The 16524-nt window shown below is 42.3% G+C and overlaps 1 protein-coding gene across 2 annotated transcripts in view; it reads left to right on the top strand.

Annotated features, from left to right (window-relative positions):
* Positions 1-4588: 4588 nt before the first annotated feature.
* The window catches only part of LOC115163871 (EH domain-containing protein 2), a 64944-nt gene continuing 53008 nt past the window's right edge, over positions 4589-16524 (top strand). For both annotated transcript variants that reach the window (XM_029716084.1, XM_029716083.1), the window contains exons 1-3: positions 4589-4704; positions 9328-9892; positions 11888-12064. In XM_029716084.1, the coding sequence (XP_029571944.1) occupies positions 9672-9892; positions 11888-12064 (398 nt within the window). In that variant the 5' untranslated portion in view covers positions 4589-4704; positions 9328-9671. The remainder of the gene's footprint in view (positions 4705-9327; positions 9893-11887; positions 12065-16524) is intronic.

Genomic DNA, 16524 nt, shown 5'->3' with positions numbered 1-16524 from the left:
AGTATGGGGATGAGGTAGGTAGATTGGTTGGGCTATTTACAGATGGACTATGTACAGCTGCAGCAATCGGTTAGCTGCTCAGATAGCTGGTGTTTAACCTGTTGGGGCTAGGGGGCAGTATTTGCACGGCCGGATAAAAAACTTACCCGATTTAAACTGGTTACTACTCTTGCCCAGAAACGAGAATATGCATATAATTAGTAGATTTTGATAGAAAACACTCTAAAGTTTCTAAAACTGTTTGAATGGTGTCTGTGAGTATAACAGAACTCATATGGCAGGCCAAAACCTGAGAAGATTCCATACAGGAAGTGCCCTGTCTGACAATTTGTTATCCTTCTGTTGCATCTCTATCGAAAATACAGCATCTGTGCTGTAACGTGACATTTTCTAAGGCTTCCATTGGCTCTCTAAAGCCACCAGAAAGTGGAATGGGGTGTCTGCTGTCTCTGGGTAAAGAACAGCAGCAGAATTTGTAAGTGGTCAGCCTGGGGACAGTGACACTGAGATGCGCGTTCACGAGACTACTCCATTTTTTTCTTTCAGCCTTTGAATGAATACAACGTTGCCCGGTTGGAATATTATCTCTATTTTACGAGAAAAATAGCATAAAAAATTGATTTTAAACAGCGTTTGACATGCTTCTATGTACGGTAATGGAATATTTTGAATTTTTTTGTCACGAAATGCGCTCGCGCGTTACCCTTCGGATAGTGACCTGAACACATGAACAAAACGGAGCTATTTGAATATAACTATGGATTATTTGGAACCAAAACAACATTTGTTGTTGAAGTAGAAGTCCTGGGAGTGCATTCTGATGAAGAACAGCGAAGGTAATCCAATTTTTCTAATAGTAATTCTGAGTTTAGTGAGCCCCAAACTTGGTGGGTGTCAAAATAGCTAGCCGTAATGGCCGAGCTATGTACTCAGAATATTGCAAAATGTGCTTTCACCGAAAAGCTATTTTAAAATCTGACCCCGCGATTGCTTAAAGGAGTTCTGTATCTATAATTCTTAAAATAATAGTTATGTATTTTTTCAACATTTATCATGAGTAATTTAGTAAATTCACCGGAAGTTTGGTGGGTATGCTAGTTCTGAACATCACATGCTAATGTACAAAGCTGGTTTTTGATATAAATATGAACTTGATTGAACAAAACATGCATGTATTGTATAACATAATGTCCTAGGAGTGTCATCTGATGAAGATCATCAAAGGTTAGTGCTGCATTTAGCTGTGGTTTTGTTTTTTGTGACATATATGCTTGCTTTGAAAATGGCTGTGTGATTATTTTTGGCAGGGTACTCTCCTGACATAATCTAATGTTTTGCTTTCGCTGTAAAGCCTTTTTGAAATCGGACAATGTGGTTAGATTAACGAGAGTCTTGTCTTTAAAATGGTGTAAAATAGTCATACGTTTGAGAAATTGAAGTTATAGCATTTTTGAGGTATTTGTATTTCTATTTGGCTCGCCCATAGAAGTTTAAACATATTGGACTATGGGCTAGGCTACATGAGGTGTGCGACTATGATTTGAAAAAATCTCAAAAAAAGCATGCGCTGTTTGACTTAAGCTGGTCATCATTCACAAGTGATAAAATGTAATTCACAAGTGATAGGCTAATATTGTCACCCATCACACTATTCTTTATTTAATCTTGTCTTTACATATACTAAATAATATATATGTGAAATTTGTTTTGATTCAGAATGGACCATTATCATGCACCTGTCTCGAAACAGGTGGGAAAAAATACATGTCATCTATGCCCTTAAATAGTGAATGCTTTTCCTGTGGTTCATTTTCATGCCAGCCAGGTAGTCTATACTCCTGATGTAAAGAAACGCATTGTGCTTAATATTAAGAAAGTTGAGAAATAAATATATTAGGACTAGCCCATAGAAAGCTGATGGAATCCTCCTCTTTTTAATAGAGGCCATAACTCTGTTTTCACACAATTGTATAGCCTATATAAATGTTGCACAACATGAGCTCATGGGCTCTCATGAATTGTTTGATTAGATTTTCGATTACATTTGCATTGATGTTAGTGATTAGAGCAACAATATAGTACGGAGTACCAGTCAGCAGGTTTGGTAGGCTACTAATGATAATCAGCAGCATCAGAGCTTGGTGAAGACTAATTGCCGTGACTAAACGGTCACAAAGAATTTGACTGCCATCATGACTCGTGACCACCGGTGTGGCGGTAATACGGTTACCGTAACAGCCCTACCTACAGATCATTAGATGGGTAACTGACTGAGGTGGTGTTAAATGGGGGAAAAGGGGGATGTAATGTGTATGTGAGCCAGCAGGGGGTGTTGTTGGTAGTGGACTGGAAACTGCCTGGGTGCTGTGATTGGCCTGCAGGGTTCAGAGAGTTGGGGAGGAGGTGCAGAGAGAGGGGAGGGGGATTAGAGAGAGGGGAAGAGGAGAGAAGAGAGTAGGAGCAGAGAGAGGGGAGAAGGAGCAGAGAGAGGGGAAGAGGAGAGTAGAGAGTAGGAGTCGGAGAGAGGGGAAAAGGAGCAGAGAGAGGGGAAAAGGAGCGGAGAGGGGAGAGGGGCAGAGAGAGGGGAATAGGAGCAGAGAGAGGGGAAGAGGAGAGGAGAGAGTAGGAGTCGGAGAGAGCGGAAGAGGAGCAGAGAGAGGGGAAGAGGAGAGAGTAGGAGTCGGAGAGAGGGGAAAAGGAGCAGAGAGAGGGGAATAGGAGCAGAGAGAGGGGAGGGGAGGGGGATTAGAGAGAGGGGAATAGGAGAGGAGAGAGTAGGAGTCGGAGAGAGGGGAAAAGGAGCAGAGAAAGGGGAAGAGGAGCAGAGAGAGGGGAAGTGGAGCAGAGAAAGGGGAAGAGGAGCAGAGAGTGGAAGAGCGAGGAGGAGGAGCAGAGAGAGTGGAAGGGGGGGTGAAAAGGGGGGTGTAAATGTGTATGTCAGCCAGCAGGGGGCATTGGTGGTAGTGCACTGGAAAATGTCTTAGTGCTCTGATGGGCCTGCAGGGTTCAGAGAGTTGGGGAAGAGGAGCGGAGAGAGGGGAGGGGGATTAGAGAGAGGGGAATAGGAGCGGAGAGAGTAGGAGTGGAGAGAGGGAAGGGGGATTAGAGAGAGGGGAATAGGAGCGGAGAGAGGGGAGGGGGATTAGAGAGAGGGGAATAGGAGTGGAGAGAGGGGTGGGGGATTAGAGAGAGGGAAAGAGGAGAGGAGAGGAGAGAGGGGAGGGGAGGGGGATTAGAGAGAGGGGAAGAGGAGCGGAGAGAGGGGAGGGGGATTAGAGAGAGGGGAAGAGGAGAGGAGAGGAGAGAGGGGAGGGGGATTAGAGAGAGGGGAAGAGGAGCGGAGAGAGGGGAGGGGGATTAGAGAGAGGGGAAGAGGAGAGGAGAGAGTAGGAGCGGAGAGAGGAGGAGTGGAGAGAGGGAAGGGGGATTAGAGAGAGAGGAATAGGAGAGGAGAGAGTAGGAGCGGAGAGAGGGAAGAAAAGCGGAGAGACGGGAAGTGGAGGAGGAACGGAAAGAGGGTAGAAGCAGAGAGAGGGGAAGAGGAGAGAGGGAAGAAGAGCGGAGAGATGGGAAGAGGAGGATGTGTGGAGAAAGGAGGAGCGAGGAGAGGGGACGAGGAGAGGAGAGCGGGGAAGAGGATTGGAGAGGGCAGGAGGATTGGAGAGGGCAGGAGGAGTGGAGAGAGGGCAGGAGGATTGGAGAGGGCAGGAGGAGTGGAGAGAGGGCAGGAGGAGTGGAGAGAGGAGAGAGGGCAGGAGGAGTGGAGAGAGGGCAGGAGGAGTGGAGAGAGGAGAGAGGGCAGGAGGAGTGGAGAGAGGGCAGGAGGAGTGGAGAGAGGAGAGAGGAGTGGAGAGAGGAAAGAGGAGTGGAGAGAGGAGAGAGGAGTGGAGAGAGGGCAGGAGGAGTGGAGAGAGGGCAGGAGGAGTGGAGAGGTGAGGAGCAAGGAGAGGGTAGACTGATGAGGGGAAAATATGTGAAGTCTGTAAATGCTGTGTACTAGGGGTGAGTCATGGGGTGGTCTAGGACTGCTAACAACCAAAGAATGGACTATAGATATTCTAGAATGCACCACACTACAAAAGTGAAATATTTTGCAATCCTAAATATCTTGTATTGAGCAATAATTCACAATTATCTAACGTCTTAATACAAGTAATTTATCTTATTTCAAGATATTTTACCTTAATACAACAGTTAAGTAAAATATTTTGAAAAATATCTTGAAATAAGATAAATGACTTGTATTAAGCCTTTTTTAAACTGTCTGCCAATGAGCTTGGTACAGTCAAGGACTGTGTATAAAGATGCTTGTAAATCTTTACACCCAGAGAGAGAGAGACTGAGAGAGACGGAGAGAGATGGGGGGAGAGAGAGAGAGAGAGAGAGAGAGAGAGAGAGAGAGGGAGAGAGAGAGAGAAAGTGATTGTGAGTGAGAGAGAGAGAGAGAGAGAGAGAGAGAGGGAGAGAGTGATTGTGAGAGAGAGTGATTGTGAGTGAGAGAGAGAGAGAGATTGTGAGAGAGAGAGAGAAAGAGGACCCCTTCATCTGAAACATATTAAACTCTGGAGACGTACCATCCCACAGACTGACAGTCTTCTGGCTGCTTCTGGCTGCCACACCCACAGATGAGCTGCAGCAACTCTATAAAGTGAGACTATTCCGCAACTTCCTTTAGGGAAGAGACTCTTCTCCCATCTTCACCAGGTATGGGTTTCTTTTCTTTTGCTTGAACTTAATGTAATGGTCTATTTCTGCCTCTGACTTTAAACCTTGTGTTTCCAAGTTCCCATCAAACAGCCTTTGTATTAAATGGAAATTGTGAGGCACTGGCTGGATATTTGTTTTGTATTGAGTGTTTGATCAGTGAAATCAAATGGGTTTGGTGAAGGGCCGCTCTAATGCAATCAACAAGGGTCATACTGTTCCTACGGTTATAGTGAACTCAAACCAACATTTCCCTTTCTTTAAACTATCACACGCTGTGTCTTTGTAAACTTCCCGACTGCGCCATCTCTGACTTCAGATCCGCTTTGCTACCAGAAACAGTTTTGCATAGATTCTATTTGGCTCTGCCAATACTCTAGAATGTTAACTTTAGATTCTATTTTTCTCTGACACTACTTTAGAATGTTAACTATAGATGGGATTTGGCTACACCTGTACTTTAGAATGTTAACTTTAGATGGTATTTGGCTCTGCCAGTACTTTAGAATGTTAACTATAGATTCTATTTGGCTCTGACACTACTTTAGAATGTTAACTATAGATGGTTTTTGGCTCCACCTGTACTTTAGAATGTTAACTTTAGATGGTATTTGGCTCTGCCAGTACTCTAGAATGTTAACTATAGATTATATTTGGCTCTGCAAGTACTCTAGAATGTTAACTATAGATTCTATTTGGCTCTGACACTACTTTAGAATGTTAACTATAGATGGGATTTGGCTCTGACACTACTTTAGAATGTTAAATATAGATGGTTTTTGGTTCTGCCAGTACTCTAGAATGTTAACTTTAGATTCTATTTGGCTCTGCCAGTACTTTAGAATGTTAACTTTAGATTCTATTTGGCTCTGCCAGTACTTTAGAATGTTAACTTTAGATTCTATTTGGCTCTGCCAGTACTTTAGAATGTTAACTTTAGATTCTATTTGGCTCTGCCAGTACTCTAGAATGTTAACTTTAGATTCTATTTTTCTCTGACACTACTTTAGAATGTTAACTATAGATTCTATTTGGCTCTGACACTACTTTAGAATGTTAACTATAGATTCTATTTGGCTCTGACACTACTTTAGAATGTTAACTATAGATTCTATTTTTCTCTGACACTACTTTAGAATGTTAACTATAGATGGTATTTGGCTCTGCCACTACTTTAGAATGTTAACTATAGATTCTATTTGGCTCTGACACTACTTTAGAATGTTAACTTTAGAATCTATTTTGCTCTACCAGTACTCTAGGATGTTAACTATAGATGGTGTTTGGCTCTGCCAGTACATTTACATTTACATTTAAGTCATTTAGCAGACGCTCTTATCCAGAGCGACTTACAAATTGGTGCAATCACCTTATGATATCCAAGTACTTTAGAATGTTAACTTTAGATTCTATTTGGCTCTGCCATTACTTTAGAATGTTAACTTTAGGTTCTATTTGGTTCTGCCAGTACTCTAGAATGTTAACTATAGATGGGATTTGGCTCTGACACTACTTTAGAATGTTAACTTTAGATGGTATTTGGCTACACCTGTACTTTAGAATGTTAACTTTAGATGGTATTTGGCTCTGCCAGTACTTTAGAATGTTAACTTTAGATTCTATTTGGCTCTGCCAGTACTTTAGAATGTTAACTTTAGATTATATTTGGCTCTGCCATTACTTTAGAATGTTAACTTGAGATTCTATTTGGTTCTGCCAGTACTCTAGAATGTTAACTACAGATGGGATTTGGCTCTGACACTACTTTAGAATGTTAACTTTAGATGGTTTTTGGCTACACCTGTACTTTAGAATGTTAACTTTTGATGGTATTTGGCTGTGCCAGTACTCTAGAATGTTAACTTTAGATTCTATTTGTCTCTGCCAGTGCTTCAGAATGTTAACTTTAGATTATATTTGTCTCTGCCAGTACTTTAGAATGTTAACTTTAGATTCTATTTGGCTCTGACACTACTTTAGAATGTTAACTTTAGATTCTATTTGGCTCTGCCACTACTTATGAATGTTAACTATAGATGGGATTTGGCTTTGCCAGCACTTTAGAATGTTAACTTTAGGTTCTATTTGGCTCTGACACTACTTTAGAATGTTAACTATAGATGGGATTTGGCTTTGCCAGTACTCTAGAATGTTAACTTTAGATTCTATTTGGCTCTGACACTACTTTAGAATGTTAACTATAGATGGGATTTGGCTTTGCCAGTACTTTAGAATGTTAACTATGGATTCTATTTGGCTCTGACACTACTTTAGAATGTTAACTATAGATGGGATTTGGCTCTGACACTACTTTAGAATGTTAACTTTAGATGGTTTTTGGCTCCACCTGTACTTTAGAATGTTAACTTTAGATGGTATTTGGCTCTTCCAGTACTCTAGAATGTTAACTATAGATTCTATTTGGCTCTGCAAGTACTCTAGAATGTTAACTATAGATTATATTTGGCTCTGACACTACTTTAGAATGTTAACTATAGATGGTATTTGGTTCTGACACTACTTTAGAATGTTAACTTTAGATAGTTTTTGGTTCTGCCAGTACTCTAGAATGTTAACTTTAGATTCTATTTGGCTCTGCCAGTACTTTAGAATGTTAACTTTAGATTCTATTTGGCTCCACCTGTACTTTAGAATGTTAACTTTAGATGGTGTTTGGCTCTGCCAGTACTCTAGAATGTTAACTTTAGATGGTATTTGGCTCTGCCAGTACTTTAGAATGTTAACTTTAGATGGCATTTGGCTCTGCCAGTACTTTAGAATGTTAACTTTAGATTATATTTGGCTCTGCCACTATAGATGGGATTTGGCTTTGCCAGTACTTTAGAATGTTAACTTTAGATGGTATTTGGCTCTGCCAGTACTCTAGAATGTTAACTTTAGATGGTATTTGGCTCTGCCAGTACTTTAGAATGTTAACTTTAGATGGTATTTGGCTCTGCCAGTACTTTAGAATGTTAACTTTAGATTCTATTTGGCTCTGCCACTACTTATGAATGTTAACTATAGATGGGATTTGGCTTTGCCAGTACTTTAGAATGTTAACTTTAGATTCTATTTGGCTCTGCCACTACTTTATAATGTTAACTATAGATGGGATTTGGCTCTGTAGATGTGATTTGGCTCTCTATATATGGTGTGTATATAGTGTTTGTATATAGAGTGTGTATATATAGTGTGTATATATAGTGTGGGTATATAGTGTGGGTATTTAGGGTCTCAGTGTGCGCAGGGTCAGTGCAAGACATTATAATGCTGATAGTTGGCACCATTCATTGACTAGTGAGTGTATGTACTGTGTGTATGTAGTGTCTGAGTGTGTGTATATATATGTATATTGTGACAGTATAATTCTGATAGTTGCCACCATTCATTGACTAGTGAGTGTATGTACTGTGTGTATGTAGTGACTGAGTATGTGTGTATATATATATATATATATATATATTGTGACAGTATAATGCTAATAGTTGCCACCATTCATTGACTAGTGAGTGTGCACGCAGGGCTGGGTGTGTGTTACTTTTCCACTGCGAGGAACACCAGGTTTTTCCAGATATGCTCTGACAATGCACAGTGAGCTGAATCCAACGCCACATCACAACAGCAGGCAGGAGTTCCCTAAGGAAGCACTGCTCAATCCCCTGACCTTTACCAGGCCTGTATTCAGTAGGGCGGAATGTTCACAAGGTAGCAACAGAATTCTAATGTCTAGATGGTGTAATATTCACAAGGTAGCAGACAGAATTCTAATGTATAGATGGTGTAATATTCACAATGTAGCAGACAGAATTCTAATGTATAGAGATGAAATCCTTCTGACCTGTTCTTGAGTATCATAGCCTTTCTATGCTAGGCCCCTATACAGTTCTACCTGTATGACTATCATAGCCTTTCTATGCTAAGCCCCTGTACAGTTCTACCTGTATGACTATCATAGCCTTTCTATGCTAGGCCCCTATACAGTTCCACCTGTATGAGTATCATAGCCTTTCTATGCTAGGCCCCTATACAGTTCTACCTGTATGACTATCATAGCCTTTCTATGCTAAGCCCCTGTACAGTTCTACCTGTATGACTATCATAGCCTTTCTATGCTAGGCCCCTATACAGTTCCACCTGTATGAGTATCATAGCCTTTCTATGCTAGGCCCCTATACAGTTCTACCTGTATGAGTATCATAGCCTTTCTATGCTAAGCCCCTATACAGTTCTACCTGTATGAGTATCATAGCCTTTCTATGCTAGGCCCCTATACAGTTCTACCTGTATGAGTATCATAGCCTTTCTATGCTAAGCCCCTATACAGTTCCACCTGTATGAGTATCATAGCCTTTCTATGCTAGGCCCCTGTACAGTTCCACCTGTATGAGTATTATAGCCTTTCTATGCTAGGCCCCTATACAGTTCTACCTGTATGTTCTGTGTGTGGAATGTGTTCTGAACATACTCTTTTTTAGGTTGTTTAATAGTAGTCTCCTCTCATTGGACAATGGCACTGGAACATGTTGACAATTCATTTCGGATTGTCTTTTGCAGCAATGTGTCCGTGTTTCTCTAGAGACATGTTTATAATTGACATTTCATTCATTCCTTCTTTTTTAGGTCGTTCAGGAGGCAGAGTGGTCTCTATAGAAGAGGGAAGACCCAGACCAGAGCTCTAACATACTGCAGACATCACAGCCCTACAGTAACATACAGGACCATCTTCTGAGAGGAGGCTCAGAGGAGAAGAGCAACATTCACAAAAACACAGGAAATACCTGAAGACAGGTTCACCCTCAGAAAACAGATGTACACCGACAGACGCAACACGCACACTTCCACACACAGACAGATAACTCAAGGAACTCCCAAGCTCACTCATTCATCTAGTCAGATAATTTCCTCTTGAAGGACAACAATCAATCAACCAACTGACAAATCAATCAACCTATCATCCAATCAGGATGTCTCGTTGGGGCCGTAAAGACGTGAAGAAGACTCCTGAGGTGATCAGGACGGTGACAGAGGGGTTAAAGTCTCTGTATCATCAGAAGCTCCTCCCCCTTGAGCAGCACTACGGTTTCCATGACTTCCACTCCCCCTCTCTGGAGGATGCAGACTTTGACAACAAACCCATGGTACTGGTGGTGGGGCAGTACTCCACTGGAAAGACTAGCTTCATCAAGTAAGAGTTTAAACAGACAGCTTGGTGCATTCAACATGTAAATACTTCTTACAAAAACAAGTAGTGATGAAGTCAATCTCTTCTCTACTTTGAGCCAGGAGAGATTGACGTGCATATTAGCACTCAGTATACAATTAGCGGCCAACTGTGCTGCCCTGTTCACGCCAATTGTATTTTTCCTAAGTCCCTCTTTGTGGCACCTGACCACACGACTGGACAGGAGTCCAGGTGTGACTAAACTAGAGCCTGTAGGACCTGCCTTGTTGATAGCGTTGTTAAGAAGGTAGAAACTAGGGCCTGTAGGACCTGCCTTGTTGATAGTGTTGTTAAGAAGGTAGAAACTAGGGCCTGTAGGACCTGCCTTGTTGATAGTGTTGTTAAGAAGGTAGAAACTAGGGCCTGTAGGACCTGCCTTGTTGATAGTGTTGTTAAGAAGGTAGAAACTAGGGCCTGTAGGACCTGCCTTGTTGATAGTGTTGTTAAGAAGGTAGAAACTAGGGCCTGTAGGACCTGCCTTGTTGATAGTGTTGTTAAGAAGGTAGAAACTAGGGCCTGTAGGACCTGCCTTGTTGATAGTGTTGTTAAGACCAAAGGACAGATTTCCACCGGTCTAATGTCCATTACTTGTGTTTCTTGGCCAAAGCAAGTCTTCTTCTTATTGGTGTCCTTTATTAGTGGTTTCTTTGCAGCAATACGACCAGGTGTGGAAACACTGTTGCGCATTTTGTTTTGTTGCTTTTTGTGCTGTTTCTCTGTCTGCGTGCTACATGTTGCTTGTTCTATGTTTCTCTGTCTGCGTGCTACATGTTGCTTGTTCTATGTTACTCTGTCTGCGTGCTACATGTTGCTTGTTCTATGTTTCTCTGTCTGCGTGCTACATGTTGCTTGTTCTATGTTCCTCTGTCTGCGTGCTACATATTGCTTGTTCTATGTTCCTCTGTCTGCGTGCTACATATTGCTTGTTCTATGTTCCTCTGTCTGCGTGCTACATATTGCTTGTTCTATGTTTCTCTGTCTGCGTGCTACATGTTGCTTGTTCTATGTTCCTCTGTCTGCGTGCTACATATTGCTTGTTCTATGTTCCTCTGTCTGCGTGCTACATATTGCTTGTTCTATGTTTCTCTGCCTGTGTGCTACATGTTGCTTGTTCTTTGGTTGATCTGTCTGTGTGCTACATGTTGCTTGTTCTATGTTGTTCTGTCTGTGTGCTGTCTGTGTTCTACGTGTTGCATGTTCTATGTTGTTCTGTCTGCGTGCCATGTATTGCTTGTTCTATGTCGCTCTGCATGTGCTCACTGCTCATTGTTTGTCTGTATGGTTTATTGTAATTGTTTTTAATTATCTGCCCAGGGACTGCGGTTGAAAATTAGCTGGCTGGCTAAAACCGGCACTTTTACTGAAACGTTGATTAATGTGCACTGTCCCTGTAAAAATAAACTCAAACTTAATTCCTCATAAACTCACAGGGATTTAACAGATTAATGACATTTTCTTAATGGGTGCTTATTAGTAACTGGAATAAGCAATTTCATAAATGTGTCAAGTGCAGCATCTGGTTGCTCTAGCAAATATTATTTATCATCAACATAGGAATCACTACAAAACTTATTGTATGACCTGTTATACACTTTGGTTTTCCTAGATATGGCTACTATATTGTGATCACTACATCCTATGGCTTTGGATACTGCTTTAAAGCAGATTTCTCAAGCAGTTTCATCAAGTAACCATTCAGATATACAGTAGCTGTCAAGTTTATTACAGGGACAGATATTTTTCCTGAATGTTTTTTTTTTAATCTGTGTTATACTTCAAAACAAACATTGCTTTGTAATGTTTTGTTAAGCTCCTGCTCCAATGTGTGCGTCTGGCTAACGTGGTGGTATTTGTTTCTGTGCGAGTCTGTCTCAGATAAAAACCCTGATTTAAGGCTACACGCCGAAACAAATTGGTTTTAACAATAGAGTTTAATGTGAATATGTTCCTCTCCCTCAGGTATGTGTTGGAGCAGGATATCCCAGGAAGCAGGATAGGACCAGAGCCCACCACTGACTGTTTCACAGCCATCATGCACGGTGAGGTGGAGGGGGTTATCCCAGGCAACGCTCTCATCGTTGACCCCAACAAACCCTTCCGCAATCTCAACCCCTTCGGAAACACCTTCCTGAACAGGTGAGTACAGGACAAAATCCATAATGAATGTTTTTGAATATTCTAGAATGGTCCTTCTGAAGGAAGGGGGAGATGAGGATGAAAAACGAGAGAAACTGAGCCAATGACAACCACCCCCTGCCCTCACCACCTCCTCCAATGAAAGGAGAGCCAGGAAGGGAGAGAACAGAAAATCTGTTTATTGCTCTATGGAATCTCAAGTGTCCGTCCCAAATTTCAGAGTGGGGAGTGACTTGAGAAAAGGAGCGATATCTGGCGTTACGGGGCTGAATCACCCTGAGGTACTTTCCTCTGCTCTAGTGTGTTTATCCTGTTGTCTGGGATGCCCTATTTCAGAGGGATACCTTCTATTGAGGCAAGCTGTGGCAGCTATGTTTGTTGTTATACTGAAGCCATGTCAACTATAAGAGTCAAACACTAGAATTACTGAAGCCATACCAACTATAGGAGTCGAACACTAGAATTACTGAAGCCATACCAACTATAGGAGTCGAACACTAGAATTACTGAAGCCAACCCAGACAGGAATCACGTCAGAGACTCAACCCACTCAAGTGACGCACCCCTCTTAGGGTCGGCATGGAAGAACACCAGTAAGCCAGTGACTCAGCCCCTGTAACAAGGTTAGAGGCAGAGAATCCCAGTGGAGAGAGGGGAACCGGCCAGGCAGAGACGGCAAGGGAGGTTCGTTGCTCCAGTACCTTTCCGTTCACCTTCACACCCCTGGGCCAGACTACACTCAATCATAGGACCTACTGAAGAGATGAGTCTTCAATAAAGACTTGAAGGTTGGGACCGAGTCTGAATCTCTCACATGGTTAGGCAGACCATTCCATAAAAATGGAGCTGTATAGGAGAAAGCCCTGCCTCCAGCTGTTTGCTTAGAAATTCTAGGGACAATGAGGCCTGCGTCTTGTGACCGTAGCGTACGTGTAGGTATGTATGGCAGGACCAAATCGGAAAGATGGATAGATAGGAGCAAGCCCTTGTAATGCTTTGCAGGTTAGCAGTAACTGAAGTTTATTTAGTACTTTATCTAGGTAGCCGGAAAGTAGAGCATTGCAGTTGTCTAATCTAGAAGTGACAAAAGCATGGATATATTTTTCTGCATCATTTTTGGACAAAAAGTTTCAGATTTGTGCAATGTTATGTAGATGGAAAAAAGCTGTCCTTGAAACAGTCTTGATATGTTCGTCAAAAGAGATCAGGGCCCAGAGTTACGCCGAGGTCCTTCACAGTTTTATTTGAGCCACCTGTACAACCATCAAGATTAATTGTCAGATCAAACCGCAGATCTCTTTGTTTCTTGGGACCTAGAACAAGCATCTCTGTTTTGTCCGAGTTTAAAAGTTAAACATTTGCCGTCATCCACTTCCTTATGTCTGAAACACAGGCTTCCAGGGAGGGCAATTTTGGGGCTTCACCATGTTTCATCAAAATGTACAGCTGTGTATCGTCCGCATAGCAGTGAACGTTAACACTATGTTTCCGAATGACATCACCAAGAGGTAAAATATACAGTGAAAACAATAGAGCTCCATCAACGGAACCTTGAGGAACACTGAAATTTACTGTTGATTTTTCAGAGGACAAACCATCCAGAGACAAACTGATATCTTCCCGACAGATAAGATCTAAACCAGGCCAGAACTTGTCCGTGTAGACCAATTTGGGTTTCCAATCTCTCCAAAAGAATGTGGTGATCGACGGTATCAAAAGCAGGACGAGGACAGATGCAGAGCCTTGATCTGACGCCATTAAAAGGTTGTTTACCACCTTCACGAGAGCAGTCTCAGTGCAACAGCTTTTTCAAATGTTTTTGAGAGGAATGGGAGATTTGATATAGGCCGATAGTTTTTTATATTTTCCGGGTCAAGGTTTGGCTTTTTCAAGAGAGGCTTTATTACTGCCACTTTTTTAGTGAGTTTGGTACACATCCGGTGGATAGGGAGCCGTTTATTATGTTCAACATAGGAGGGCCAAGCACAGGAAGCAGCTCTTTCAGTAGTTTTTTTGGAATAGGGTCCAGTATGCAGCTTGACGGTTTAGAGGCCATGACTATTTTCATCAATGTGTCAAGAGATATAATACTAAAAAACTTTAGTGTCTCCCTTGAGCCTAGGTCCTGGAAGTGTTGTGCAGACTCAGGACGACTGAGCTTTGGAGAAATACGCAGATTTAAAGGAGTCCATAATTTGCTTTCTAATGATCATGATCTTTTCCTCAAAGAAGTTCATGCATTTATCACTGCTGAAGTGAAAGCCATCCTCTCTTGGGGAATGCTGCTTTTCAGTTAGCTTTGCGACAGTATCAAAACTAAATTTAGGATTGTTCTTATTCTCCTCAATTAAGTTGGAAAATAAGATTATCGAGCAGCAGTGAGTGCTCTTCAATACTGCACGGTACTGTCTTTCCAAGCTAATAGGGAAGACTTACAGTTTGGTGTAGTGCCATTTCCGTTACAATTTTTTGGAAGCTTGCTTCAGGGCTCAAGTATTTTCTGTACACCAGGGAGCTAGTTTCTTATGACAAATGTTTTTTATTTTTAGGGGTGCGACTGCATCTAGGGTATTACGCAAGGTTACAGTTAGTTCCTCAGTTTGGTGGTTAACTGATTTTTGTACTCTGACGTCCTTAGGTAGGTGGAGGGAGTCTGGAAGGGCATCTAGGTATCTTTGGGTTGTCTGAGAATTTATAGCATAGCTTTTTTTATAGCACAGAATATTATTTGCCATGACTACAAGGTCCGATAGGAATTCAGTGAGGAATGCTGTATATGACCCAGGAGGCCTGTAAACAGTAGCTTTAAAAAGTGATTGAGTAGGCTGCATAGATTTCATGACTAGAAGCTCAAAAGACAGAAACGCAATCATTTATTTTTTTGTAAATTGAAATTTGTTATCGTAAATGTTAGCAACACCTCCACCTTTGCGGGATGCGCGGGGGATATGGTCACTAGTGTAACCAGGAGGTGAGGCCTCATTTAGCACAGTAAATTCACCAGGCTTAAGCCATGTTTCAGTCAGGCCAATCACATCAAGATTATGATCAGTGATTTGTTCATTGACTTTAATTGACTTAAGTAGCCCTATTTTGAGATGTGAGATATCACAATCTCTTTCAATAATGACAGGAATGGAGGAGGTCTTTATTCCAGTGAGATTGCAAGGCGAACACCGCCTTGTTAAGTTTTGCCCATCCTAGATGGAGGCACAAACACGGTCACAATGGGGATAGCTGAGCTTACTACACTGACTGTGCTAGTGGCTGACTCCCCTAAGCTGGCAGGCTGGCTGGCTAACAGGGTGCAGGCCAGGGTGCAGGCCAGGGTGCAGGCCAGGGTGCAGGCCAGGCTGCAGGCTAGGCTGCAGGCTATCTCATTGTGGAGCTAGAGGAGTTAGAGCCCTGTCTATGTTCATAGATAAGATGAGAGCACCCTTCCAGCTAGGATGGAGTCCATCACTCCTCAGCAGGCCAGGCTTGGTCCTGTTTGTGGGTGAGTCCCAGAAAGAGGGCCAATTATCTACAAATTCTATCTTTTGGGAGGGGCAGAAAACAGTTTTCAACCAGCGATTGAGTTGTGAGACTCTACTGTAGAGCTCATCACTCCCCCTAACTGGGAGGGGGCCAGAGAAAATTACTCGATGCCGACACAACTTTCTAGCTGATTTACATGCTGAAGCTATGTTGTGCTTGGTGACCTCGGACTGTTTCATCCTAACATCGTTGGTGCTGACGTGGATAACAATATCACTATACTCTACACTCACCAGTTCTCGCTTTAGCCAGCACCATCTTCAGATTAGCCTTAACGTCGGTAGCCCTGCCCCCTGGTAAACAGTGTATGATCGCTGAATGATTCTTTTTAAGTCTAATATTGCGGGTAATGGAGTCGCCAATGACTAGAGTTTTCAATTTGTCAGAGCTAACGGTGGGAGGCTTCGGCGTCTTAGACTACATAACGGGAGGAGGAAAGACTAGAGATGGCTCGGCCTCTGACTCGTTGCTTAATGGGTGAACTGGTTGAAAGTTTGTCGGCTGAATGAGCGACACCGGTTGAGCATTCCTACAGCGTTTCCTTCCAGAATTCATGAGAAAATTGTCTTGCTGCTGGGACCGTGCGAGGGGATTTCTACTACAATCTGTACTTACTGGTGGCACAGACACTGTTTCATCCTTTCCTACACTGAAATTACCCTTGCATAACGATTGCGTCTGAAGCTGGGCTTGCAGCACAGCTATCCTCACCATAAGGCGATCATTCTCCTGTATATTATTAGTACAGCGACTGCAATTAGAAGGCATCGTGTTAATGTCACTACTTAGCTTCGGCTGGTGGAGGTCCTGAGGAACCATGTCCAGGGTGAAAAAGTAGAGTGGGGGAAAAAATGTAAATCTAAAACGGTAATTAAAAAGTAAAACCGTAAAGTTGGTATCTAGCAAAGTAATGCTAGCAACAA

This window comes from Salmo trutta, chromosome 26 (assembly GCF_901001165.1).
Source record: "Salmo trutta chromosome 26, fSalTru1.1, whole genome shotgun sequence".
Lineage (NCBI taxonomy): Eukaryota > Metazoa > Chordata > Actinopteri > Salmoniformes > Salmonidae > Salmo > Salmo trutta.
This window is presented reverse-complemented; position numbering and strand designations above follow the sequence as displayed.